The 26,395-nt window shown below is 40.2% G+C and overlaps 1 protein-coding gene across 1 annotated transcript in view; it reads left to right on the forward strand.

Annotated features, from left to right (window-relative positions):
- SCIN (scinderin) overlaps positions 1-26,395 on the forward strand; it is a 46,335-nt gene that overhangs the window by 11,763 nt on the left and 8,177 nt on the right. Inside the window, exons 4-10 of the mRNA XM_017729182.1 lie at positions 3,165-3,314; positions 18,672-18,764; positions 20,578-20,710; positions 22,480-22,568; positions 22,767-22,982; positions 24,106-24,227; positions 24,411-24,501. Of these exons, the coding sequence (XP_017584671.1) occupies positions 3,165-3,314; positions 18,672-18,764; positions 20,578-20,710; positions 22,480-22,568; positions 22,767-22,982; positions 24,106-24,227; positions 24,411-24,501 (894 nt within the window). The remainder of the gene's footprint in view (positions 1-3,164; positions 3,315-18,671; positions 18,765-20,577; positions 20,711-22,479; positions 22,569-22,766; positions 22,983-24,105; positions 24,228-24,410; positions 24,502-26,395) is intronic.

The raw sequence follows: 26,395 nt of genomic DNA on the forward strand, positions 1-26,395 counted from the left end.
AATCCATATCTAAATATTAGCCTTCTCAAGAAGCGGCTTTAACTTCTAAAAATCTTTTTGTGGCTTTAAATTGTTGAGAAACCCAATCTACCTAGAGGATGAAATGGATAAGTTATCAGGAAGGCAAACTTGTAGATATTCGGCTTCTCTACTGTGAGGCCTCAAAATTAGATACATTGAAAATGAGATTATTATAGTTCAGAAGGGAAAATTAACTAAATCCAAGGTCCTGAAAGCTTCTAGCACTGAATGCTTAAGATATTTTAGTGATCATAGTAAGTATATGACAATATTGTATACTTCAGGACACTTTCATGACTTGTGGCTGCTCGCTTCCTTCTATTTGATTATACAGTACATGAAGTTTTACTTTCAGGCTTTTAATAAAGAATAGCGTCTTTATTCTCTAGTGATAAAAAGAATCAGATTCTTATTTCTCTAGCTTTTACAATATGTGTTTTTTAAATAACCGTGTACGATGGAGCTTGTGAATCTCCAGATCAAGAATGTTTTCAGACACTACTTGTTGATTCAAGTGGTGGTTTATGCGGAGAAGAAAACGTGGAACATGGACTCCATGAGGAAAATAATGAAACCTGCAAATTTAAAAATCTGAAATCCATTACTGGAGATTTTTAAAGATCCTTCTCCTTCCTCACGCTCATTTGAAGCCTAGAGCCTGTGGACTGTAGGAGAGCTTGGTTTAGTCAGACAGGGAGAATAAACTGTGAATGTGGAGTAACTTGGGTGTAGTGGGGCCTTTAGGAGATACTAGGAAAAGAAAATGTGAATTTATTGTCCAAGAAGTAAAGGTCTTCGTAATTTGCAGTGGCAATTTAAGTCTCACAATATCCTTTGTCGTCAGTACAGCAAAAATATTTATTTTGTAGATGCAACTACTTGTTTGAGGTTCCATCACCAGTTAGCAAAAACCAAGAGAAGGCCGATGGGTACAACTGAAGCTGCACTTTTAACCTTTCTGAACGAGCAATCTCCACCAATTGCTGCATCAACACTGAGATAAGGCAATAGATGCCTTACCTCTTCCTCTAGTTCTCTATTTTATGACTTCTTTCTCTTCCTTATTTCTTCTATAGAATATGGGAAATAAAGAATTCCCATTTATTGCTGCTATACTTTGTGACTCCTGTTTCCTCGCATAGCTGCAAATCAGCTCAATTAGTAGGATGTAGGCCAAGATGAGAATGATGCTAAGGTGTCTGTGTTGTGGAAAGTCTGCATGAATTTGGAAGAAAATGGCTGAAGCTGTGCATGGCAATTACAAGTGTATTAAAAAATCTGCTCAGATTGGAATGTTTTACTTTCTACACATTCAGTTCTCTAGGAAATTATTTCCCTAAGTATGAACAGACATTTTGTTTTCCTGGGGAAATGTAGAAAGTTGGATTTAAGATAAGGTTGAGACCTGATGCCAGCTATGTCTCCAGATTCTGGACACTTGGTAAACTGTCAGTATTTAAACCAGAACTTAGAAGCATTTTTTTAAAATTAAGCCTACAGTCAAGTTGTTAAAGGCAAGCTGAAAACCTCAGAGCTTTTGTTGCATGACATGTGCAAGTTGAAAGGGATACAGTTCTGTGAATCTGTGGTGTAATCCTGATGAAGCTTAAAACTTTGTCTTTGAAGAGATGCTTTTGAGGGGAAGGGAGGTTGGAAGGGCACGGTGAGATCACTGAGATCTCATTGTGGGTTTTTTTGTGTCCAAACTGGTGAAAAGTAACTGTTGGAAGTTCCTAGCACTGTTTTGCATGCAGATGCCATCAATGTTAGCTGTCTTCTAAAAATTTGCAGCTGCTAGCAATGAGAAGCTGTGCTTCATCCCTCACTTGTCTCAACCCACCATTCCAAGTACTGTTAAAGACCAACAGTGGTCAGCAGAAAGAGCTAGATTTTTTTTTTTAATGGAACAGATTTTCATCTCAAATGTAAGTTTTATACAGTTGTACATACAGCATAAAACAACTAAGCCCCAGTAATTTATTCAGTGATGCCTCTGATTAAAATTTGCATTGCAGATGAGCACAAACCAATTCAACCTTTTTAAAAGTTGAAAATGACTGTATACCTTTATTGCTGTACTATTTAAGCTATTTGATAGAATCACGTGAAGAATCAAATTACCTTCTTCCAGGAGAACGTGGTGGAAGCAACCAGCCAAGATGAATAATTTCCTTGGACTGGCTCCTTCCAGCCCAGCGTCTAACATCCCTTACGTTCTGCCTTTTGTTAGCAATTTTCATCAAGACTGAAATCTAAATTCTTCATTCTGAAGTGCTTCAAGTTCTGGATGAATAATGGGAGTTGCCAATGGGTGTCCTTGGTCTGTATGGCTGAATCAGGTGACCTGTCTTAGGCTGGTTCTGGTGGCTCTCCTTCCTGAGAGGAGCCTCGGGAACATGCTGCATTCTGCAAAGGGTCAGAAAATAAAAACTGGATTGAAAGGTCTAACTGTACTTTTGAGTAACACATACAACCAGGATATGCCTTGAGATTTTGAAATTAATTTGTTTCTTGACACAGATGAGTACCAGCACTGCTGAAGTACCATAGAAGAGGAGCTGACACATGTAAAACTTGCAGTAGCAAATTTAGGATTTTCTGGTTCTTTAATTAGCTGAAGCTGTATCTGTAATTGGGATGAAACTAAGTCAAACCAAAACTCTGACTATTGTGAGCTCAGCTCAAGTGATCTCCTAGTATGTGGAAGCTGAATTATATTATGTGAACATCTTGCATATTACAGCATCACAGAATGAAATATGTTGGAAAAGACCTCTGAGGTCACTGAGTCCAACCTTCAACTGAACACCACCCTGTCAACCAGACCACAGCACTGAGTGCCACATGCAATCTTTTCTTAAACACCTCCAGGGGTGTGACTCCACCACCTCCCTGGGTAGCCCATTCCAATGTTTATTCACCCTTTCTGCGAAGAAATTTCTCCTAATATCCAACATATATCTCTCCTGGTGCAGTTTGAAACTATGTCATAGATACTGCAAATATCTACGTGACTTCTAGAAAGCATTTCTGAAAGATCTAGATTCACTGATGTTTTGGTGATTTAGATCCAGTAGGATAATTTTATAACTTTGTTATGTTGAGTCCTATTGCTAATGTGTGTGTTCTCTTCATTATTTCAGGAAATCTATCAGTGGTGTGGCTCATCATGCAATAAATACGAGCGGCTGAAGGCTACTCAGGTTGCTGTTGGCATTCGGGACAATGAGCGAAATGGAAGGTCTAAATTAATTACTGTGGAAGAAGGGAGTGAGCCAGACCAGCTCATACAGGTATTGTAATGTGCAAACCAGTTGCTGACATAGCTCTGAATTAAAAGTTTTTGCACCTCAGGACCTAAATTGGATTAGGCTGACACTAGGAATACAGATAAAGGCTATAGTAGGCCAATTTATAGCTTTTCCTTCCTTCCTTATCCAAGCAGTGTTAAGTTAATTGGTCATTAGAGTCTGAGATAATGAATCATCTGAGAATACTTTTACCAGAACTAAATGTTTGCTTTATTGAGTTAGCTGTACAGTGACTGAATTAACAGCATGCCTCATACCTGAGGCACACTATCTGCTCTGTGTGAGGAATGAGCATCCATCTGGGACAGCACCAAACAAGGAAAGACATAGGATTACTGTGGGTTGAAAGTAAGAAATGTAGCAAATTACATGTTGATGCAGGGGCCAAGCACACTGCTTTGCATACTTCTGGTCCTATTTCAAGATTGTATGCACCTAGCCTCTAGTAACCCCAGTGAGCCCTTTCCTTGTATGTTTACAAAGTTAAACCATTTACTTAAAACCCCCAGATTTCAGATACCAATGAGCTGATCAAAGTAGAGTGGAAAAAAATTTCCCAGGCCACATACTAATAAAAGCATTGTCACTTGACATTTGTGTCCTAAATTAAGCTTTTTCCATTGGTTCTAAAAAGAAGGAAGAGGGAAGCAGGGTCTCAAAGCAGTCCGTCAATAAAATGGACTATGTACAGCCAAGATATTGTCTTGTGCTCCAGATTAGGTTCAGGAAGTAAAGCCAATGGTGCATGCAGGTGTGCAATTATTTTTTGTGGTGCTTACATTCAGTGTGGTCATAACTGGTTACTGCCTGAGCAGCAAAACAGGTGCTGAGCTACCAGGCCATGGGCATGCTGGCTGTGGTGACCCCTTTGGGTGGACTGTCCATATGCTTGCAAAGACCTTTTTTCCTGTGCCTGTGAGTACAGATGTGGCTGTGTTCAGAAGTAGAGGAGGTGGCACCCAATGTACTGGAGGTTTTTGAAGGGGGGAAAAAACCCAACCAAACAATCCTCTATCTGGTTTTTTACTTCCTTGTACAGACTTGTCACACTGGCTCTGATGCAGCACGTATTTTACATGTATAACTCTTTTGGAAAGAGCACAGGTTGACAATTAGATAGCAACCTCCTGCTCCTGATTTGAATCACAGCATTGGGTTGCATCCTGCTGCAGCTGCGTCTGGGTGGCACTGGGACTCTGCCCCTGGCCACAGCTGCTACTGCCAAGCCCATCCTGTGGGCCTCCACTGGAGGCTCTGCACGGAGCTTCTGATAAGCTCGTGTGTGACTTGGGAGCGTTGATCAGAGCAGCTCCCTCTGCTCCTCATATCTGGCTAAAGTGCAGATGCAGAGAAGTTGGACTTCTATGCCACCCCAGCAAGGACACGAGCCAGCTGCAGGCTATCTCCCTGCTGCCCCCCTCCATAGGCCCTGAGGGGCAGGGATATGCTGCCCTCACCCCTGCATCTGTTTGCCAGACTTTCATTTGTGTGTAACTGTTGTTTTGTAGCAACCTTGACACATGATTAAGAGCAGGAAAACATCAAGGTTGCATTTGGATACTGTAGTGCACTGTTCTGGTATCAGGGAATAAATTCTTTCTTCTCTTGTGCAGCAGTGTATGAAGAAGTTTCTGCTTTTCCTTTCAGATTGTGAATATAGAGGCAACAAAAATGGGTAGTTCAATGCAATTAAATTCATTGCTTTTATTGCCACCACCGTGATGAGCCAAGTTTGAGTGAGTGTGTCTGCAGTCAGGGATTACCTTCTAGCCTGCATTGTGGTAGCCCTGCCTTTGGAAATGCTGCTTCCATAACAGGGTCTGCAGCTCAGCTGTGGCCCAGTCCAAGCTCTGAAATGTGCTACTAATAAGTCATGAGGGTAGTTAACCTCACAAACATGTAAAACCTATTAATCCTTATTCCTGCTCAAATTGTATCCAGTTCCTGGTGCTCTTTGTTTGGATTTCTCCTTCCTCCCACAAAATTGTCTCTTAACTTGTTGTTACACTCTCCCAGGCTAACTGCTGTTGAGCTAAAATTGTGTTTGTTTCTTCCCTCCACATCAGGAAGGGTGGATTTTTGGCATCTCCAGCTTTCTTAGACCAAGGTTGATTTATTTTCTAGGGAAAAGAATTGCATACTTTAAATACTCATTTTGTCATCCAGTATGCCACTGAAATCAGAATGAGAATTCCTAAAATTATCTCCTCTGACAAATGTCAGGAATGATTCCCCTTCCTGTGAGCTAGAAATCTGCTTCCATATCAGTGGCCAAACTTGCTCATGCAGTGCCAGTAGAAGCTTCAGGCATGGGCTGACATACCCACCACGAGTACCAGCAGAAAAAGCCAGCAGTTATCTGACTCCTGCTCCATAAGCAGAGTTGTGACACCCAACCTGAAAATCAAGACTTCAGTGCCTACACCCCACCATGGAGGCAAGGCACAGGCTGGCTGAACTAACCCTGCCACACTTCTGTCCTGCCACAGGAGTAGCAGAGGCAGCAGTGCTGTGATGAGGAGTGCTTCCCAGCCAGCCTAGTTTCCTCCTGGGAGCTGTGGTGCCATGGGTGAGCTGAACTTGTCTGACAAGGGCAGTTACCTGCTCCCAACTACCATTTTTAGCAAGAACTGGGAACTGGCTGCACTGCTTGAATTTGCCCATGGGAGAGAACTGTCTGGAGCTGCTGTAGGACTGGATGAATTGCTGTGGCAGACCAGCAGGATACAGCTCGCTCACCCTGGGAAAGGAAAATTACTAGAAGCTGGGTATGTGAGTAATTTTGACAGCAGCAAGCCACCACAGGCCACTTGGGAAAACAGAGTGACCATCCTGTGCTTGCAGTCTGGAAACACAGCATGTCTGGAAAGCTCAGACTTGCAGTGGGTGCGCAAAATTTCTCATGAGATACTTCAGGGATCACTAGAACTCTGACTGTGAAGACAAGGCAGAAGATTTCTGTCCAAGCACATCAAATACATTTATGGATCTGGCTTCACCTCCATGTTTGCATTTTAGGTGAGGTACTGACAGGCAGGTTTAAATAAGCAGTGTTGTATAGGGTTGCTGCCTTGGAAAATTAAGAGATAAACAGTCCACCTTGGACAAATTGCTGCCATTGCTGTGACTGGTCACCAGTCTCAGCAGAACACAATAAAATTCACCAGATGCCAGCTCTGCTCTGATTTTCGTGTGTAAACAGCTGAATGGTTTCCCATTCTGCTGAATCATAGCCCTGAATGTTTGATTTGTGTTACAGGAATTTTTTCACCTTCATGGGACCAATCCAAAAACAACTCTTAGCAATGCTTGACAGAGTTTGGTAGCTGTAGAGTGACCATGTTAGGCTTAGAGCTACCTACACTTCTTTTTTTTTTTTTTTTTTTTTTTTTTTTAAATCAGGAAGATTAAATGTATGATTTCAAAGATAACCTAAGACCAAAATCCTCTAGTGTCAGTTGCTAGCCCTGTCTGCCCCCTTGGGCCCACTGTGCTGACACTGATACTCATCCTTCTGGCTGCTTGCAGTGGTAAGCAGAGATCTCACAGCACCTCTTTTGGATACCCAAGAGATCCCTGAGGACTGAGAGAGCGGCCAAAGTAATAGGCAGCCATGCTCAGGATGGGCAATTTTCTAACTCTAGCTGGAATCTCTGCTCTAAGTTTGAAGAGAGAACTAAACTGGAAAAGCTGTATTTTAAAAAAAGTTTACCATAATCTCGTTATTTAATGTTGTGGAGTAGTGGCAAACTGGAGAAACAAGGAATCAGAAATGACTGTATTTGTGAAGTTTTCTAGTCAGCCAGCAAGCTGAAGGTGCTTGCAGTAATGCAGGAAACATAGAAATTCAGTTCTAAGTCACCCAAGGGAAAGATGCAAAGCATCCAATCCTCCATTCATAATGCACCAATCCCTTCATCTGGTGTTGTTAACTCTAGAGATGAAGTAGAGGGGAGGAGAAAGTCTTAGTATACTTGTTTTCCTATATTGTTGTAATTTGAAATATTAGACACCCTAGAATATTTTTATATTGATAGTACTTTCTGCCTATATAGACTCATCTCCCTGGGATACATTTCAAGTATGCCATGGAGGTGTATCAGGCTGTAGGGTATGAGAGCCAATGGAAAAGTAGGATAGACTGAGTTTTACCTAAACTAAGTGTTGAGCCTGCGTCTGCCCCTTCTAGTTAAACATGTCATATTCAGCTAACAGTTGTCAAGATGGCTCTGTTTTCTCTGAGCCTGTCTGATTCATAGAACTGCTTCATTGTTCCCCTACAAATTATTCCCTTAAAACTGCAGCTCTTGGTACTACATGATTGCTGTGCGTTTTACTGCTGAGACTTTTTGTTGTGGTTTTGTAAAGGTTTGTGATTTTCATGATTGAAAACAATGAAACCTGAGAAATGTGACAGCTGAGGTCCAAAACCACAAGAAAACGAATCATCATGTTAGTATGCATCTTTGGAATCACTCCTCTGCCTTTAAATGTAAAGCTCCTCCACTTTTATTTACTCAACGTTTGCAGCTGTCGTGTGCTTGGTTTTGTGAGCTTCTAGTGCCCTTACAACAGGTGGGTCCAAACCTCTCATAAAATACCTGTGTAAAGATTCAGCTAGTGTAAATATTGAGCAACAGGGGGAACCTCTTCCTCCTTTCTGATAAAGCAGCCTTTCTCCTCCCTGCTTTTTCTTTAAAGCCCCTAAGCAATGCTTAATCACAAGAATTCCTGAATGCCATTGTATTCAGTGACGATTGTTTTTTGCCTATAGTGTGAATAAATACTACATGTGAATGGTCGGATCGAATGTCAGCCAGTCACACCTTTCTACCTGGAAAGGGACTGTCAGCACTACACAGTGCTAACTCAGCCCTGTGGATAAAATCCCAAGAGCACAGACAATAAAGAGATCCCTTTGCAAATGCAGGTTACAGAGGCTGTTTCTCTAGAGACACAAATAATGCAAACAGAGTGAAAACATGAAGCTCCAGTAATCCTTAAATTAACTGCATTGGTATCTGCCCATATGGACAGAAGAGCAGCCCTTAAAAACTATTTTTTACAAACTGAAGATAATTTCCAAGGGACCATGGAGCACAGTGAGGTAGCTGGGGGAAAAGGAGGCTTGCTGTGACATGTGAGTGGGTGTGAGAGTGCAAGGACGTGTTGCTCTGAAGAAGCTGGGCAGGTTCCTGCAGTCTCTGTCCCTGTCACATGGATCATTACATAAGGCTGGGAGAGCAGCATGTGCCCCACTGGTGAAGGTACTGGTTTGGTACCTGCTCCTTTCCCAGAGCCAGCAAGAGCAGGATATGTCATCACAACTCTGCAAAAGCAAAAACTCCTCTTGCTATTCTCAGCATTAGCATTTCTTCTTGTTCCCTTGCTTTTGGTTGCATTATGAGCTGAAGTCATGCCGAGGGGAGGTTTGTTTGTTTTGTATACGGAGGAGTGGAGGAACAGTGGGAGTCAGGGTGATGCAAGAGGAGGAAGAGGGGTAGCTTCTTAGAATAATATTCTATTCTATCTTTTTGTGGACTAAAAACTCCAGGCATTTGTTAGGGATTAAACAATTGTTTAACCATGTAGCCTGTACACAGTTTTACTCAAATGCTACCTGCTCATAAACTATGAATTGCATATAACTGGTTCAGCCTGACCTGTTCACCACCAAAAAAATGCCCAATATGAAAAGTAAGGAACTCCTATCTATGGCTTTGGAAATATGTAAACCAAAGCAATGTCTTTTATTATCTAAATTGAGACAGATGGAAAAAATAGACATTATTCCAGGGAATTTTGTGAAATACTAGAAATGAAGTTCAGTCCCAGGGTAGAGGCAGTATTAAACAGTCACATACAAAGGAAAATGAATGCATTGAGAGAGGGGTGAGGACAATGGAAGTTGTACTACACCCCAGTGCAAAGACTCAGTAACACAGCACACAGAGAAGTTAACTACATTTTCATGGGAATGCAAAGGCTTAAGAAAGCTAATGCACAGCAAATAGCAGAACTACTAGCTGTAGTTTCTAGTAGATGCATTGGCTATTCAAATGAACAGATAGCTTTGTCAGGCTGCTTTGAAACTATGGGTCAAATTTACCCCTCAGGAAGAGAATATGCTTCTTCACTGGAGTGATTTTGGATATATGCAGGTAACAGCAAGCATTTGGGTTCTATCATTTCGAGCAGTAAGAGTTTGTTGGATACAGCTCAAAATAGTCCAGGAGAATAAATCTACAGGGGTAAAAAATCCTACACCTGACTGTGCACCTTTCACAGCAACACCTGTTCAGTCTGAGTAGTGGCAGTTTACCAAACATTCCTGTGTTTAAATGAACTTTACGATGGGACGGGCCCTGAATGTGGATACAAAGTACAAACACCTGCCCTGCAGGGTGCCAGCTTCAAGCTGTCAAAACCAGGAGTCCTGTTTTCTTTACAGCCACTGAGCCTATCTCCTTCATTAAGGACCATCCCTCTTCTTGATGCAAATTTGCATATAAATGATTAAATTACACAACTCATACTGAGACAAAACATGCATGGCCTGGATTCCAGTACAGCTTAGCTGCTTTGCACCAGCTGAGCATTTGGCCCAGTGTTTTCCCCGGACCCAGATAGAAAATCAAGAGGGGTTTTGCCAGAGAATGGCAGAGGCTGGTAAGGGGGAATCTCCCAAAACATTGAGAGTTACCCATAATATTCTTCAAGCTGCAGTTTTCAGTCTTGGCTGCCCGAAGCCAGGTACTTAAATGACAGGGAACTGAATAGGAGCTGCAGGTGGCAAACACATTTGAAAGCTGGGCTTCTAATTAAGTCTCTAAATATTAATTTCAATGCCTGCATTAGAAATTTAATTTCAGAAAAGAAAGTGTTCAGGTGTATCATACTGCATGGCATGAGCTAAATTCTTTATGAACAGCTCTACTAGCAGATGGTTGAAAATCTAATTTCTTATGCTAGGAAAGTTGCTTCTATACTAGGTATTCCAGTGAATTTCTAAGATCCTAATGATTTTCTGGAAGTGCTTGCGATCAAATTATAGCAGTGTCTCATTTGAGTTCTTGTGAGTGAGAAAACCACTCATCTTTGTTATGTTTCCTTCTTTAGCAGCTGTAGTAGTTGCAGGCCTACCACGTAAGTCAATTATAATGTTATAATTACATGTTAGAATCTGAATAGAGTTTGTAATGGCTTCTTTCCTTTCTGTGCTATACTATCAAGAAATCTGTTGATGAAAAAGTACTATAATTTTCAGTTATTAAATGAGCATAATTAAGAGAAGGCTAAAGACGAGTTGATAGCAGTTATCTCCACGTGGGGTTGTTAGTTCTTATTTCAAGGTACTGTCTTGCAGCAGTGGAATTTCATGGAGAAGATATGAAAGGGTAGATTTTCTTTACTGTATAAAAAGCTCAGAGATAGTTTTTTCCTGGAATCCTGTATCTCCCTAACAGAAATGCAGCTTGAAGGTTTTTTTTTTTTTCCTTTTTTTTTCTGCAGGCCTGTGTCCTCTTAGCCCCTTGCAGAGCAACTGGCATCTGTGTGCAAGGTTGCCTTTGAACTGTCTTAAGTGGAAGTTCTGTAGTGCAGGAAGGGCTCAGGGAGGAAAAAGTATGTAAATTGTTTTGCTGAGTTTTTTAAAAAGAACTCCACATGTGCACAGATTGCTGTTCCATGTCCAGACCATGTAAAACTGGAATAAAAGTCCTCTCACATTTGGGCAAGAGTGAAGCACAGCTGTATGGAAAAAAGCATCCCATGTGTTGTGGGATCAGTTCAGTATTTTCACCACCATTGAGTGTGTGATGCTGAAGAAATATGTAAATATAATTATTGAAGGTACTGCAGAGCAGGTTGCTGGGGCCATGTCTTCTGCTTACACAACTGCCTATGACTGATATTATCTGGCTTTATCTTTAAAAGGTAGGTAAGTTAAGATGGATTTTAATACTGCAGTATTGAGTGCTGCAGCTTCTAACTCCAAAGAGCTGTAAATCATAGGTGAACATTTTGGCTCCTTTACACAAAATTTTGGGACATGTAGGAACTTAAAGACATAAATCTGTTTGTAAAGGGCACCTAAACTAGCAGGAGGAATTATTTTCAAAGAGCTAAGAAGGATATATCTCCTAGACAACCAGGTGAAACGAACATTCTTGCTCTCTCTTTCTGTCCAGATAAATATTTAGTTTATTTCAAGCATCAACAGGAGTCATTAGAGAAAATCCATCAAAATACTCTCTGAATTGGTTTCTTAGAGTTCAATCTGTGCTTTGTCTTGGACTGAATAGTTTGATGTCATATCACAGTGGATCCCCTGGCATACCTGGTCCATTTGCTGTATGGGACTGGAAATGCTGAGCTTGTGAATACAGTCAGAGTTGCCCTGCAAAAGTATTCCAATGCCTTCAAGTAGCTTCTTCTACCTTCCTGTCTCATGGATTAAGTGCTGAAACACCTTGCTGCAGCTCCTCTGCTCACCCTGATGCTGCTGTGTATCATGGCTGCCTGCTGCTCTTCTTAACTGCTGTGCATCCCCTGGGAACACTGATTTTCTAGCAGGGTCTCTGGCTGCCAATCGTGGGCTGCTGCCTCCAGCTCGTTTCATGGTTTGCCATACTCCTCTTTTTACTCCCATATTGACATGGTCCAGCCTGCCACAGCCTTGGGACCAGCTGCAAAACTGGAGGCACTTAAGGAATGAAAAGCTGAGAGTGTTGTGGATTTTATCAGATAAATATTCTTTATGTCTGTGGCTCCCTGTCGGCATTAGTTACTGATTTATTTCATTATTATCCAACACATAAGCATGCACTGTCATGCAGCACATAAGATATTTTATCCACAAGGCCTCCAAACAGAGATCTTCAAAGCTGCAAAGGCTTCAGTGTGTGCCTAAATTTATGTTCCAATAAAGCAGAAAAAATGGGCATCTCAAGTACATGTGCAAGTTTCTGCAGGATTTGGGTCCCATATTTGATACTACTCCTGGTATCAGAGGATGATGTTAACAAAGGAGTGAGATTAAACATTTAGGTAGGAAGGATTAGTACATATGCAAAAAAGATGTGGAGGTGATTGATTAGTTCATTTTTAATTATGCTGCAGGTAGGCAGGTGACAAACAGCTCAATTCTCCCATGTTCATTCAGCAGCAGTAATGGTTAGAAAAAGACTGCTGCATTTGCATGGTTACTGCCATCCACCCTCCTGGCTTCTTTAGCATGGAATCGCTGTTCATCTTGGAGGCATCCTAAAAGCCAGATAGTTGAAGATAATATAGATAGGGGATTTCCTCATTTCATGCACACCCAGTCTCAGAGTAAATAACTGGCTTAGATATTGCCAGCTGTGCAGTCCCAGCACGACAGAAAGCAGCCTGTTTCACCTCAGAGCAAAACTATGAAAAAAATCAAATTTGTACTCTTAAGACTGATCTAGACACCTCTTTGTGAGCATGTTATCCATGGCCAGTTTCACAGAACAGACAAATAATGTCTTAGAATGTTGTTATCATGTGAGTAAAGGCTTTATATTCAAATTATCCCAGACAGATACGCAAAGTTGAAATATTTTATTAAAAGCTGCCAAAGCCTAATGGCCTATTTTTAGGTAGTTAAGCACAGAGCTTTGAAAAAATTATGCTTTTCATTTGAAATTCCTGAGACAACAGAAACTGGCTAAAAGTGTAGGCCATAATTTATGCATCAAAAGTGCCATGAACAGCTGATGTGTTTTGCTGTTTTATAGCAATCTGAATTCATACAGATCAGATTTAGACCTTAATTCCAGAAAGTCCTTTTGAGAAATTACATGGTAAACACCCAGAAATTAACAGCATTCCAGAACTATTTGTTGCCATAAACCATCCTTTTGCCCACTTCTCAGTGCATTATGGCTGTTTACATCTTATTTTCAATCTGTGTTCAGGAGAGTGGGAGGTCGTCTGCTCAAGGTGAGCATGTGATGAGATCTGTTGTTCCTGGAATTGCTAGTGAGAGGCAATTTCAGGCAGAAACACTGTGAGCAGTTCAGTGAAAGGAGAAGTTTTTCCCATTGGGAGTGTTATTTTTTGTATGACAATGAATGTTTGTTCAAATTGATGAGAAGCGTTCCAGGCTACAATAACCAGTTAAAATAAGCATATTTGGTTATTCATAATCTGACCAATGTCAAAAGTCATTTTTGTCTGGCACAGAATCTCATCAGCAGTGGTTGTGCTCTGGCAGAGGAACCAGTAACCCAAAACAATTAGAAGTTAAGCTGTGGCCAGCTACTTTAGCACCAAAGCCCTAAAGCCACCTTTGCCTGATGATCCTCTGCACTGGTACCCAGGGTCAGCCAGGTGGTTACTAGCTTGCATCTTGTTTATCCCTTCCTCTCTCTGATGGATTTTTTTCCTTTTATTGGCTGCTCAAGTACATACTTGAGAGAATACTTATTTCAGAGATGTTCCGTGTAATATTCTTCTCTGCTTTGAAGGCTAACAAAAGTCAAAGCCTTTATCTACCAATGAGCTCATACTGCATCTGTTCAGACTTTCATAGTGGCTTCATTCTTTCTCACAGCCCATATGTGTGCCTTGAAGTTGTGGACCAGGATATACTTGCTTATGTCAAACCATACAAGAAAGTAAATGATGAACTAACTACCCTGACTGTTTTCCAAAAGTATTAAGTAATAAATAAACTGTCAGGTCATTTAGACAGCTTTGAGCTATGTAAATTTCTTGTTTTTCTTTCTATTGCTCTTAGCATGTAAAGATGGGAATTCGAGTGGTATTGAGATCTGACATTCAGGATCACAGCCACAACAAACAGTTCAGTTTCAGACCCAGAAACCTAACCCAAACTGTGTACATGAAGAAGAAAATCAAACACAATGCTAGTGTACACAAGTTAAACTGTATAAAACCGGTTTTCTCTCTTAATTAACCTTCACTTGACATGTTCTTCAGGTATTGTTTTCCTAGGTGGATTTTCAGCCTCACTGAACTCCTTAAACCTCTTGCTCCCATTAAATCAATATCAACTATTTTATGATGCAGAGCTGGCTTCTCCAGTTATGATGAAAATATTTGCCAAATTTCTTCTAGTTACTTTATTTTAAATTATTTACCTTGTCACATTCTTTTAGATTAAAAACATTTTGTCTGTGATTTCTTCTATTCTTTTTTAAGGGTGGAGTTTCACCTCTGAGTAAAAACATTGGCTCAGTATTTTGCACTTCTCTGAGGGGGTGCAGATATTCACAGAGAAGAGCTTGTGCACATGCAAATATGAAACAGGTTTTGCAGGCAGGATAAGCTACGTTGCACTTACTACAAGAGTGAACTTGAGCAATTGTAGAGGAAGAGATATTCTGTTGGTTTGCATAATGGTATTCTTGTACTAACCTAAGAGTGTCAACACAAAAGTGTCACAGAGCTTAAAAACCCCAAAATATTAAGATTAATGCAGGCTGACTTCTTGTTATACACCTTCAGACAAGATCTGAAGGTATGGAGTTAATGAATACTTTTGCTAAAACAATGCTAAGCCCAAAGAATGAAGAAGATGGGGCATGGATGTGCTTTCAGGGCCCCTAATTACTCTTTATATTATTATTACTGTAGTAGTGAATAATGATAATATGATAAACATAATAATAATGATGATGATTTAAAAAGTGGTTTCAAGGCCTGTGTATGCACCTGTGTATTTATGAGATGTAAGGCTGAAGATTGCTGATATGATTGGACATCTGGGGAAAAGGGTGGCTAGGTTGTCTTGTGTCCCCAGGAGGGCATTGCTGTTTCCAGGTGTCTAAGGTGGATTTGTGGGTCTGAGTTCTGGGCATGTTTGTAAGTCAGGGTCTCACACCTCAGAGCAAAAAGAAGAGCCAGCCTAAGGCTGTCAGTACACTGGGCCAAACAGTGTCAAGACCCAGAGGAGCTGCCTGACTGTACAGAGAGGATGATGTGAGCTAAGTCCTGTGTATATAGCTACCACAAGATTTGTGTGAAACCAGGAGTGTATGTAGGTGAAGTATCAGAAGACCCAATGTCCTTCAAATGGTCTGTTGGTATAAATCATTTTATTGGGGTACCTTGCTGCAAAGCTTTGGGAGCCTTTGACTTCAGTCTCAGCTGGTGTGACTCGTCTTCTTTTTGATCCATCACATGAGAATTATCTGTAGAAAGGGAGGTGTCCCGGAGCTCAGCCAGCATGTGCTTAGGTAATGATACAACCCAGTTCCAGCATAGCAGTTAGCTGTTGTTTAAATACTGTTGTAATCTTATTGATAAAACTATTTATGGTTGTAACATGCAGACATAGACATGTGGAGACATAGCATGGGAATCTGCCTTAGGAGGAGAAAAGACAACTTCACCAGAAGGCATTTCTTTGGGAAAGGACTCAACATTTTTTCAGCATTTTTTCGTGCTTCGTGTTTAAGCGCAGAATTTTTCCTTCCACGATCTGTCTCTTCCTCCAGTCTATAAGACAAACTGGAAACAAATGCATGTTGGAAACTGCATAAATTGTTCCTAGCAATACAGATGTGTACTGACTATATATATTTCATACAATATCACTTCATATATTGAGTATATACGTATATATATATATATATGCATATATGCTACATGTCTTCACAATTGGTGCCTTCACAGGCTTTAGGTACTTTAACCTTGTATCATCTTCTGGTATTGATAACAACACATGCAGGTACCACTAGGGATTCAGCTCAAGGCATTTTCTGACAGCTGTGTTGGCTGCACAGCCCTCCTCACAAGTCTTGTGTTTTCTTACCTGGTGGGAAGAGAAGCGCAGTGTGTCCTTCTTAAAAGGGTCACCACAATGCTTGTAGAAGGATCTACAAGCAACTGCGACTTAAAATGCAGGAGAAGGGGACACTCTCAAAGCCCTTCTTCATTTGTTTTTGGGCTCTTCTGAGAAAAAGAATGACAGAAATTAGTCACTTGTATTTTCTGCTTGCCTGTGCTGAAGCACAGGGCTTGAGAAGCTCTCTTTGGCTGGAGGAGCTGCTGTGCAAGCTGCTGTTTAATGAGTTGTGGATGGGTCTCCCTGGAACCAAATGCCTCTACCCTTTCCAGGGCAGATCATCTCATACCTCTAATTGCACCTGTGCAAAGGAGGTTCTGACCCTGCTCCCTGGATAGTACCAATGCACTGAGATTTCCTAAGACCAAACTTTGTGAGTCTGACAATAATTCTCTATCTAGTTCAGAAAAATGTTTCTGCATTTGGTTTTAAGACAACAACAGGTCAGGTCAGCAATCTAACCTGTGCTGGGCCCAAATTCAAAGCCCAATTTTTAAATTAGAGGGACTGCTTACTTTAATTGCTGCCAGACTGCAGCACCTAGACCTTGCTGTGAATAGAGAGGCTGCTTCTGTTGAGATGTTTTCACAAACACCAACAGGCACTATTTGTTTAGAAATATTCAGAATGACACTTGCATAGTTAAACAAAACAAAACAAAAAAGGCATTTTATATCACTCTGCATGACTGACAAAGATGCTGCAAAATAATTGTGGTGCCACAGGTATTCTATATGCACAGCAAGGGGAAACACTGACTTTAACTGTGTCAGAAATCAAATTTTTTGTGGGGTTTGTTTGTTTCTTTTGGTTTTTGTTTTTTGTTTGTTTGTTTTGGGTTTTTTTTTGGTTGGTTGGGGTTTTTTTGTGTTTTTTTTTTCTTTTCCTGTAAATGCCTAATTAAGGAGAGAAGTAGTACAGACTTCTGAGAGTTTTACTAACAGGGCTCTTTTACCCTCTTATTTGCTACTGGAAATCAAATGTTATAAAACCCTCAGACTTGTTCAGTGTCTGTTAAGGTAAAGATGTGTGCCTGTTACTTGGCAATTTTGTGACCCTGGCATTACAAAGACAGGTAGGAAGGGAAACATTTTTAGAAAGCCGGTGCCAATAAACCACATGGGCACACTGTTTTAGCCATTCAGCAGCACAGTGGCACTCTGCTGTGGACATGGAGCCCGACTTGGCCTACACGGTAGCAAATCTGCAGCCATGTAGTGTAAATTCATGAGATGCTGACTGCTAGATACTGAAGAGCTATGGGTAACATCTTTCTTAAACACTTAGGGCATTGCTTTCTTGTCTTCAGTGAGTCACAGATAAAATTTTTTAGCTTAAACTGCAAAAATCACACTTGAAAAGGCTATTTTCATTTTATTTTATTTTACTATTTTACTGACTTTACCAGGTCAGAATATGCAACAGATGGCAGATTTCTATTAAATATTTATTCTATATTGTTTTTCTTTCCATATTCTTTGCAGCTGTATGCTTTGTTGGGCATTGCCATTATCAAATATTTACAATGTTTTTGCACGTGTCTTCATGTTATATTGCATAGCATGTTATACAGAAAATGCACAAGTTCATAGGAAGGCTGGCATTGCCCCTGTACTTTATGTTAATATTTAGTCTCTCAGACATATCAATTACTGCCTTCACTCTGGGACATAATTTCAGAGAAATCCATAATATTCTGTGTGTAACCTTTGGATCTGGCCATAAATGAATCAATAAGGAAAGATCATTAAGAAAGGGTAACTAGGATTTAATAAAGACTACCTGACCTAACATATTCTTGATGAACCTCTGTACATTTCTTGTAGTGATAGTTGTTACAATACTGCCCGTGGTGTAAAACTACCACAGTGTTAAAATTGATATTCTAGTGGTAGAGCAAGAAAATGTTTTCCTCACACGATAAATTATTTTCAAGACCCTAGCTAAATTTTTCCCCTTAAAATAAGATTAAGAATCTGTAACTTTTAAGATTATTAGTACTCATAATCTGATATTTTATACTGTTAATTGAAATACTTCATAATGTCAACTAATATATTTCACTCTGTCGGTTTTAATTTTAGTATTGTTAAACATTTTAAGAGTAATGTCATTCCAAAAATTATAAGATGTGCTTGTCAACAGTTTAGAAGTTACTGGGAAGAAAAAGGGAAGACAGACATGTAAACACACACATAGAATAGGATCACATACACCTCTCTAAGTGTATTTAGTGGAGTATAGACAACCAGCAAGTTGACCTGTGGAAAAGAAATCATGTAGGTATAAAGTTGCTGGAGATCTGACATAGTTTTTAAAAATTATCTGTATGTTTGTGTCAACCATGAGTTTGGTTTTAGATTGTATTATATATAAAGATGATCCCAATTATTCGATTACAGCAACAATACATCAATATTTACATTAGGCATTTATAATACATTAGGCATTTATGCTACTGCACCTACTCTCTCTGCTTTGAATTTTATTCCCTTATACAGGTTTTAGGGAGCAAGCCAGAGCTGCCTGAATGTGGTGATGATGAGGATGAGCTGGCTGATATCACAAACAGGAGAAGTGCTAAACTATATATGGTAAGTTAGTTATTTATTTACTTACAGTTAGGTATGCTCAACAGTAGTCATGATTTCATTCATTCCTTCCTCATATATGGAGTTCTGGCTTCATTTACAGAATGGCTGTTATTTTAGTTTATTTGCAGCCAATGGACAAGTTTCTCAAAGGATGTCAATCAAGATGGTCCAGGTAATTTGAGGGGAAAAAAAATGGATTACATTTCTGTTTACTCAGGAAACAAGCATGGCCTATGAACCACTCAGTGCAGGTCAAAGAAGAACTAACTGCTCTAAAATCATCCTGTCTTCTTAATTCTAACAGGAAGAGTTTTAATAGTCATATATGGTTTAGTTATTCATAGCAGAGTTTAAGAGACAGACAGTTACATTATATTTTATATATCTATAACTTTATTCCTTTCCCCATCATCGCTTACCAAGGAGGATTTGGCTAACAAGGGGCAACACTCTGGCAGCATGGAGTGCTACTGGATCCCCATGTGTGTGACCTTTTTTAGGTGCTGTTTACAATGACTTTGAAGCTGCAGTGAAGTGTGAGAGGGGATCAGTCACTCCCTCTGCAGCTCCTGCACCACACCGACCACAGGATAGAGCCGCCTCTCTACGTGCCTCTTACATGATTTTTCCACTACCTATAGGTGTACCTGGGGTTTACAAGAAGCCTGAATGTGGTGATCATTGTTACAAGGCCGTTTTTTGTCATAGTTGTCTATGTGTTGTGTTTAGTTCACATTAATTATTCCTTTCATACCAAAAATCTGGTGCATATTTCTCTTCCTAACAGCGGTTTAAGGGAACAAAAATGGAAAACAAAAGAAGAAGGCCTGCATAGATGATCAGGACCATTGTAGTAAAACATAACTAGAGAAGGGAAAGTGAATTTTTGAATCCTGAAAACTCTCTGAACTTTCTGTGGATATCTAATAAGTTAGTCTAAGTACATAGGTCCTGCTAACAGAGCTCTGCTAGCTAGATTTAAATGTGTTGCAAGATAACAGTGAATGTCAAAGGCAGGAGATGGGTCTATGGTGAGCCCTCAGAGTAGGTATAATAGCTGATTTTTATTTGTTGTGGTAATTTCCTCCTTGTGCTTCCATAATATAAAATGTAAGATATAATGGCATATTTAAAATTAATATTTAATTATGAAAGGAAATAAGGACTACTAGAAAAGTAATTACAATAGCAATAATCTATTTTCTCTACTAACAACTGGTCTTTTCAGCTATACAGGAGTGATTTTTAAAAGGTTTTGAAGGTCTACATGAACTTATGGTGGTGGTAGAGGTTACAAAGCAGATTCTGCAACAGGTCTTACATTAGAGTTTCCAATTAAAGAACAGTAGGTTATAAATGTAGGCATTTCACCTGTTAGTGTAGGACTATTTTATTATAGTTTCAAGTGCTGTTGTTCAGCATGTACATGAACCTTTGGCTTCCGTGTGAGTTGCTTGGCAGCAGGGACTATACCAGTTCAGCCGAGCATGTAGGGGGGGCTGAAGAAAACACAGATTTTTAACTTTGAGCTGTTGAAGTGGAAGACAAACAGATTTATTTTAAGAAGTTGTGAGTCAAGGATCCAACAAACTTCCTAAAATTAACACTATATCTCCCTCTATTGGATGTAAAATGAAATGAAACAAAAAATAATAATCCTTAGCCTACTTTACTTTCCAGCAGTACACAAATTTCATATAGCCATATAGTTATATAGGAATGGCAACTGATTTTTATAGTACTTTTGGGAGCACAAATTAATTTGGCTGTAAAAGCCAGAGTTGATCTAAATCTGAAATTATTGTTTTCTTAGGTGTCAGATGCAAGTGGATCCATGAAAGTGTCCGTGGTAGCAGAGGAAAACCCCTTCTCTATGGCTATGCTTTTGTCTGAGGAGTGCTTCATTTTGGACAATGGTGCTGCCAGGAAGATCTTTGTGTGGAAGGGTAAGAGGTCACTTGTATTGCAAATGCAGAAGCTACACAGAGATACCTAAGGAGTTGACACAACACCCTTGGGACACTAGCAAGGATTTAATACTGGCTGGACACAGAGCCCTGCACACAGCTCTTGCCTGGTGCAGTCTGTGAACAAGGGTTGCTCACTTCTATAAGGGCCTCAAGACTGAGTCTTTTCTAAGGATCCTATTTTTGAGACATCTGTAAGCTTGGGAGATTAAACGCTTATGTAAGTGGCAAGTACAAAGCAAATATAAATAATTCTATGACTTCTGTATATTGTCATCAAATCCCTATCTTCTGGGACAAAATCTGGACACTGAACATTCCATTTGGGTAGATCTCTCCACAGAGGTGTGAAATTGAAAGGTGCATGTCCAAGGCATGAACTAAAATCATAAGCTTGCAAATGCTTTGATGTCTCTTTTTTTCTTGTAAATATATCTCTGAGGTATCATCAGTCTGCAATTGCTTTGTCTGAATGTTTCCCTGAAGAAGAATACTACTACTGTGGAATGAGGTCTTGACACCTTATAGCTGAATTGTTGTAGTGCTGCCATTAAAATCCAGTGCTAAGTACCTCCTTTTTTTTTTTTTTTTTTTTTTTTTTTGGTACGAGGCAGCTTATTAATTATTCTGTGGCATTTGTGTTTTGTTTTACTGCATGCAATACCAAGTAATTACTTTATGCACTTGTCAAGCCTCTCAAGTCAGCCCAGGAAGCATTGTAAGCCTTTTGCTTGAAAACTTTATTTGCAGTTAGGGAACCATCCTTTAAAAGAAAACATTTGGGGAGCATTGTGCTCAGATGGCCTATGGTCTAGCTGACCCCCTGATTCCCTATTGTAACTGTATATGACAGCTCCAGAAGAACCAAGCCAACAGGCTCAGGCATAAAATAAATAAAATATGATTTAGGCTCTTTGGCTGTGGCCCTGTGTGCTCCTGTGTGCATCCTCACTTTGCCACTGCCAGTAAAAATAATATGTGAAAAACCCCCCTTGGACTCACTCTTGCACGGGAGACTGCAGTTGTCATCTCTGCTGGCAATCTTCAGGCCACTAAAGGTGAGAAGTGTGAATTACTTCGGCAATGGTCTCATTCAAAATGGGATACAATGAATGCCTTATCAGAGCACCTGATTAGACCAAGAGGTCTATGGAATGTAGTCACTGCAGCCTGCTGGGACACAGACCTGGTACACAGTGTCATCCCACAGAGACTTCCAGAGATGTCTAACACGGAGCAAGGCTGAACAAGGAGTAGTGGATTGGGAAATGGATAAATTGCAAAGCCCAGCCAGACAAAACAGGAGTTTCTTTTACTCTTTTGCACTGCCTGAAGAAGTGGAGGCAGTTCAGCTTTATTGACCATATTGCTGCCCAGCAAAGGAAGAGAAAAAACCCAGGATACCTTGAGCCAAGCAGGTATTATTAACTTATTAACAGGTTTTTATTCTTGTAGAAACACTAAGCAAAACAAAATGCCCCCTTTTTCTCCCTTTTTTTTTTCCCTTTTTTTTTCTTTTTTTTTTTTTCTTCCTTTAAATTGACTGTTTTCAAAGCTACTGAAGCACTGTTTTGGCCATTCAACCTCATGTGAATCTTCTTGCTCATGCCATGTCCAGCATTTGTGTTTGTTCAAGACTGAGATAAGAGCAACGTCAAAGAGAACCTGGCTCCAGGACCTCTTGTTTTTGAAGGTTCTGTGAGCTTATTGCCCTTTCCCACGTACTGTTATCCTTCTGTTTTAATCAGGCAAGGATGCTAACCCTCAAGAGAGAAAAGCTGCCATGAAGAATGCTGAACAATTCATACAGCAGATGAATTATCCTGCTAACACACAGGTGCGATCTATTTATGGAGGTGATACCAGGAGAGCATGAGCTCTGTTAAAGACATTTTTTTTAAGTCACCAGAAAAAATATTTTTAAGGGCTTATAAGACATAAGGGCAATATTTCACTAACATATAACCTAGAAAATTTCTGAGTAACTGTGCCAGTTTTGTTTTCCTTCTGTTTGATGTGTCTGCCTTCATTTCAGATTCAAGTCCTTCCTGAAGGAGGCGAAACACCAATTTTCAAACAGTTTTTCAAAGACTGGAAGGATAAAGATCAAAGCGATGGCTTCGGCAAAGTGTATGTCACAGAGAGGGTGGCTAAAATCGAGCAGATTGAATTTGATGCTACCAAGTTACATGAGTCTCCACAAATGGCTGCCCAGCATAACATGGTAGATGACGGTTCAGGGAAAGTAGAGGTAATGTTTGTGTTGTGATAAATTGTATCTTATCTAACTAATGTATTCTGCTACTTGTAATGGGATAAGCTGCTACTCTGTGTTTTAATTTTTATACTGTTGTTTACATTAATGCTACATTAGTGGAAGTGTTACTTGTAGCATCAGAAAAGATACTTAGAAGTAGTCGGTGAATATCAGCTGTATGATGGGTTGTGTTCTTTTGGTGCCTATGAAAGATGTACCAGTCATCAAGAGAAATCAAACAGCAGAAATATTCCCCATTCTACACAATACCTTGTAAATAGATACTTTAAATATGATCCTTAGTCTAAAGAAGAAACTTCAAGCTTATATCAGCTTGAAATCTGGAATGGGAAGACTTGCTCTTGGAGTCAGAAATCCATTCTATGTCTTTATGTATGTATCCAATCTGGTTTCTAGAGGAACCTTCTTTGTCCCTAGTGTGTCTCTCAAGTAGCCTGGATTTGAAGAGGAAAGATTACTGTACAGTCTTTCTAGATCTCTCCATCTTTTTCCCACTTCAGGACTATCTTTGGACTACACAGGGCTGGCATGGCATTGTATCAACATGGCCTGTTGAATGAAAATTGCATGTTGGGCTTCTGGAAGAAAAGAAGGGATGAATACCTACAGTCTCATTGGTGTATTTTCTAGTTTCTGACCTCACACTTGGGATGGTCCATAGGCTTGAGCAGCCTATTGTTGACTGGACTGGGCTGTAGTGAATGAAATAGGAAGAAATCTGCCTAACAGTGTGTTATCTTACTGCAGCGTGCCTCTCCAAAATGATACATTAGTTTTATGATGGATCATAATGTTGTGCCATGTCATATTGTCACCTTAAGGTGTCAAGAAAGTTCAGCATAACATTACGAAATGATCATGTGGCACTAAAGCATCAAGACAAAGAAAAGCATATTGTAGTCCCTTGTTGATGTTTGTCATTCATTCATTCAGTGGGGGCAGGGTGTATCTACCTCCTTCATGAAGAATCCTCCCTATTTCTATTCAATAACACTTGGGAACAGAAAGGACACTCAAGGGATAAGACAGTAAAGTGCTTTGTGAAGAGTCTCAGGATGAAATTCAGCAATCTCCAATGATTTCCCTGTTTCCCCAGATCTGGCGTGTGGAAAGCAGTGGCCGAGTTCCTGTGGGACCTGAGACATACGGACAGTTCTATGGGGGTGACTGTTACGTTATCCTCTACACTTACCCTAGAGGGCAGATCATCTATACATGGTATGCTTGGTTGCCTTTGCACAGGCCTGCAGTGTGTGGATATTATTTTATGTTGGCTTTATGTCCTTTTGAGTAGAACACATGAAAATGTAAGATTGTTCACTGTGAGTTTGTCATACAGCATAAACTCTGGGTTATTCTGAAGCTGAATTTAACCATTGTCTTTCTCCTTGTCTTCCTCAGGCAAGGAGCCCACGCTACAAAAGATGAACTGACTGCCTCTGCATTTCTGACTGTTCAGCTGGATCGGTCATTAGGTGATCAGGCTGTGCAGGTTTGTGTCTTTTGGATAAAATCAAGCAGAGCATGTGATATATGCAAATTTCGATGAGAATTGAAAGGAGGAGCTAGCATTTAAAGACTGGAAATGCCAATTGCTCAGGTCTGTATCAAGCCAAGCACCATGGGATCCTGTTAAAGGTGCCAGAGATTGCCCACTTGAATAATCCTTCCTGGATGTAGCTGTCTAAAAGAACACAGATATGCCAGAACCTAAAACTGCCTTTTCTTTCCTTTGATTTCCACTCTTTTAAAATTAGGTTTCCGTCCTGACAAGACCTACAGACCCTATGCATGGCCAGTGGAGACTGAATGATAAGACTGTCCCAGGGCAGCTCACTCCAAAGCAGGATTCTGACAAGTCAATAGCCCTGTGGGAGCTCCCCTGTCTCCTTTTCATTATGGAGGAAGTTGTGATCTTTAGCCCAGACAAGACACCTGACTTTTAGAGGGCCAAAACTGGGAGATATGAAAGCCACATGACAGACAAAAGAGGAAAGCCTGCTGGAATTGTGCAACAGGGTCTGACTTTTCCTTGCCTCAGTGAGGAACATAACTTGGGCTTTCCCATCCCATAGTGCTTGCAGCTCCATGAAAGCAGGATACACATCCTCACTTGCAGAAATGGGGTGTGCAAGGCAAGGCACAGGACACTGGCAAATAAAAGGTGTGTGTAGATAAGGTAGTCCTTAGCTTGACTAGGTGTGCTCTCCTTACATCACTACTGAGAAGTGGTCGGTAGGTGAAGACCTGAGAGGCCTCTTCTCACAGAAAAGCTTGAACTGTAAGATGACAAGGGACAAGCAGAGATTTTCTAGGCAGCAGGAGATAATTCTGTGATTCCCATTTCTTATTTACAAAAGCAAAAGGCTTCCCCCACCCACCAAGGTACAGTTAATTCAGATGGCAGCCCATACTTTTAGCCTCTAATCAGTTATGATTTCTGATTGAAATTATATTAAGGATTAGAACACTTTTAGATAATTACTGTTTGAAATATTCCTAACGTGTGTTCTATATTTGGACAGTGTCCAGCACAATGTGGTCCTGTCTCATACCCAAGGCCAGTGTTAATCTTAAAGTAATAACATTATTACTACTAACAACTGCAATATTAAAGTGCTTAAAAAGTGTTTTTATCAAAGCTGAAGAAGATCCATTTCACTGCAGTAGATGTGATACCTAAAAGTACTTTTAGCCTGCAATGATCTTAGGAATATATATGTGTACGTATCCCTATGTGCATATATATACACATATGTATGTATGTATGTATGTGTGTATTTTTATGCAAATAAATAGAATATATTACCTGTGCCTAACATCTCTATCAGCATTATTTGAAAGCTTTAAGTGTGCTGTTTTGTGTGGTCACTAGATGGCACAACAGTACAAATGACTATTAAAAAGTTGGGCTTGCAGGAATGTTTCACTGCAATTTGGGGGAAGTGGGGTTTTTTGAGTTTATTTGGGTTTTCGGTTTTTGAGGCTTTTTTTGTGGTTTGAGGGTTTTTTTCCCATTTGTAAAATCCTGCTGCAGTTCGTCCCTTACAAGTATATGTATCCTAGGTTATCCTTACCAGAGAACTGTAGCAGTCTCTCTGCCTGTGAAATCAGTAAAAGCACCTGCTCCTGCCCAGCTGCAGCCACCTCTCTGGGCACTCTGGCTCTCAGCTGCCCCAGGCCTCACTGAGGGTTCTCCACATCTCCTAGTCTGCTGGCTACACAGCATGTCTCATTCCCTTTTTTCCTTTTCTTTCTGGGAATGAAAGGCAGGGATTTGCAGCCCTCTACCTTGGCCAGTGGCACTGTTACAAAGGAAGATAAAATGGTTGCATACAAATAACTTTTACCATACATTAACCTAAAAATAGTCATTTTTCATATTC

This window comes from Corvus brachyrhynchos, unplaced genomic scaffold, assembly GCF_000691975.1.
Source record: "Corvus brachyrhynchos isolate BGI_N302 unplaced genomic scaffold, ASM69197v1 scaffold142, whole genome shotgun sequence".
NCBI lineage: Eukaryota > Metazoa > Chordata > Aves > Passeriformes > Corvidae > Corvus > Corvus brachyrhynchos.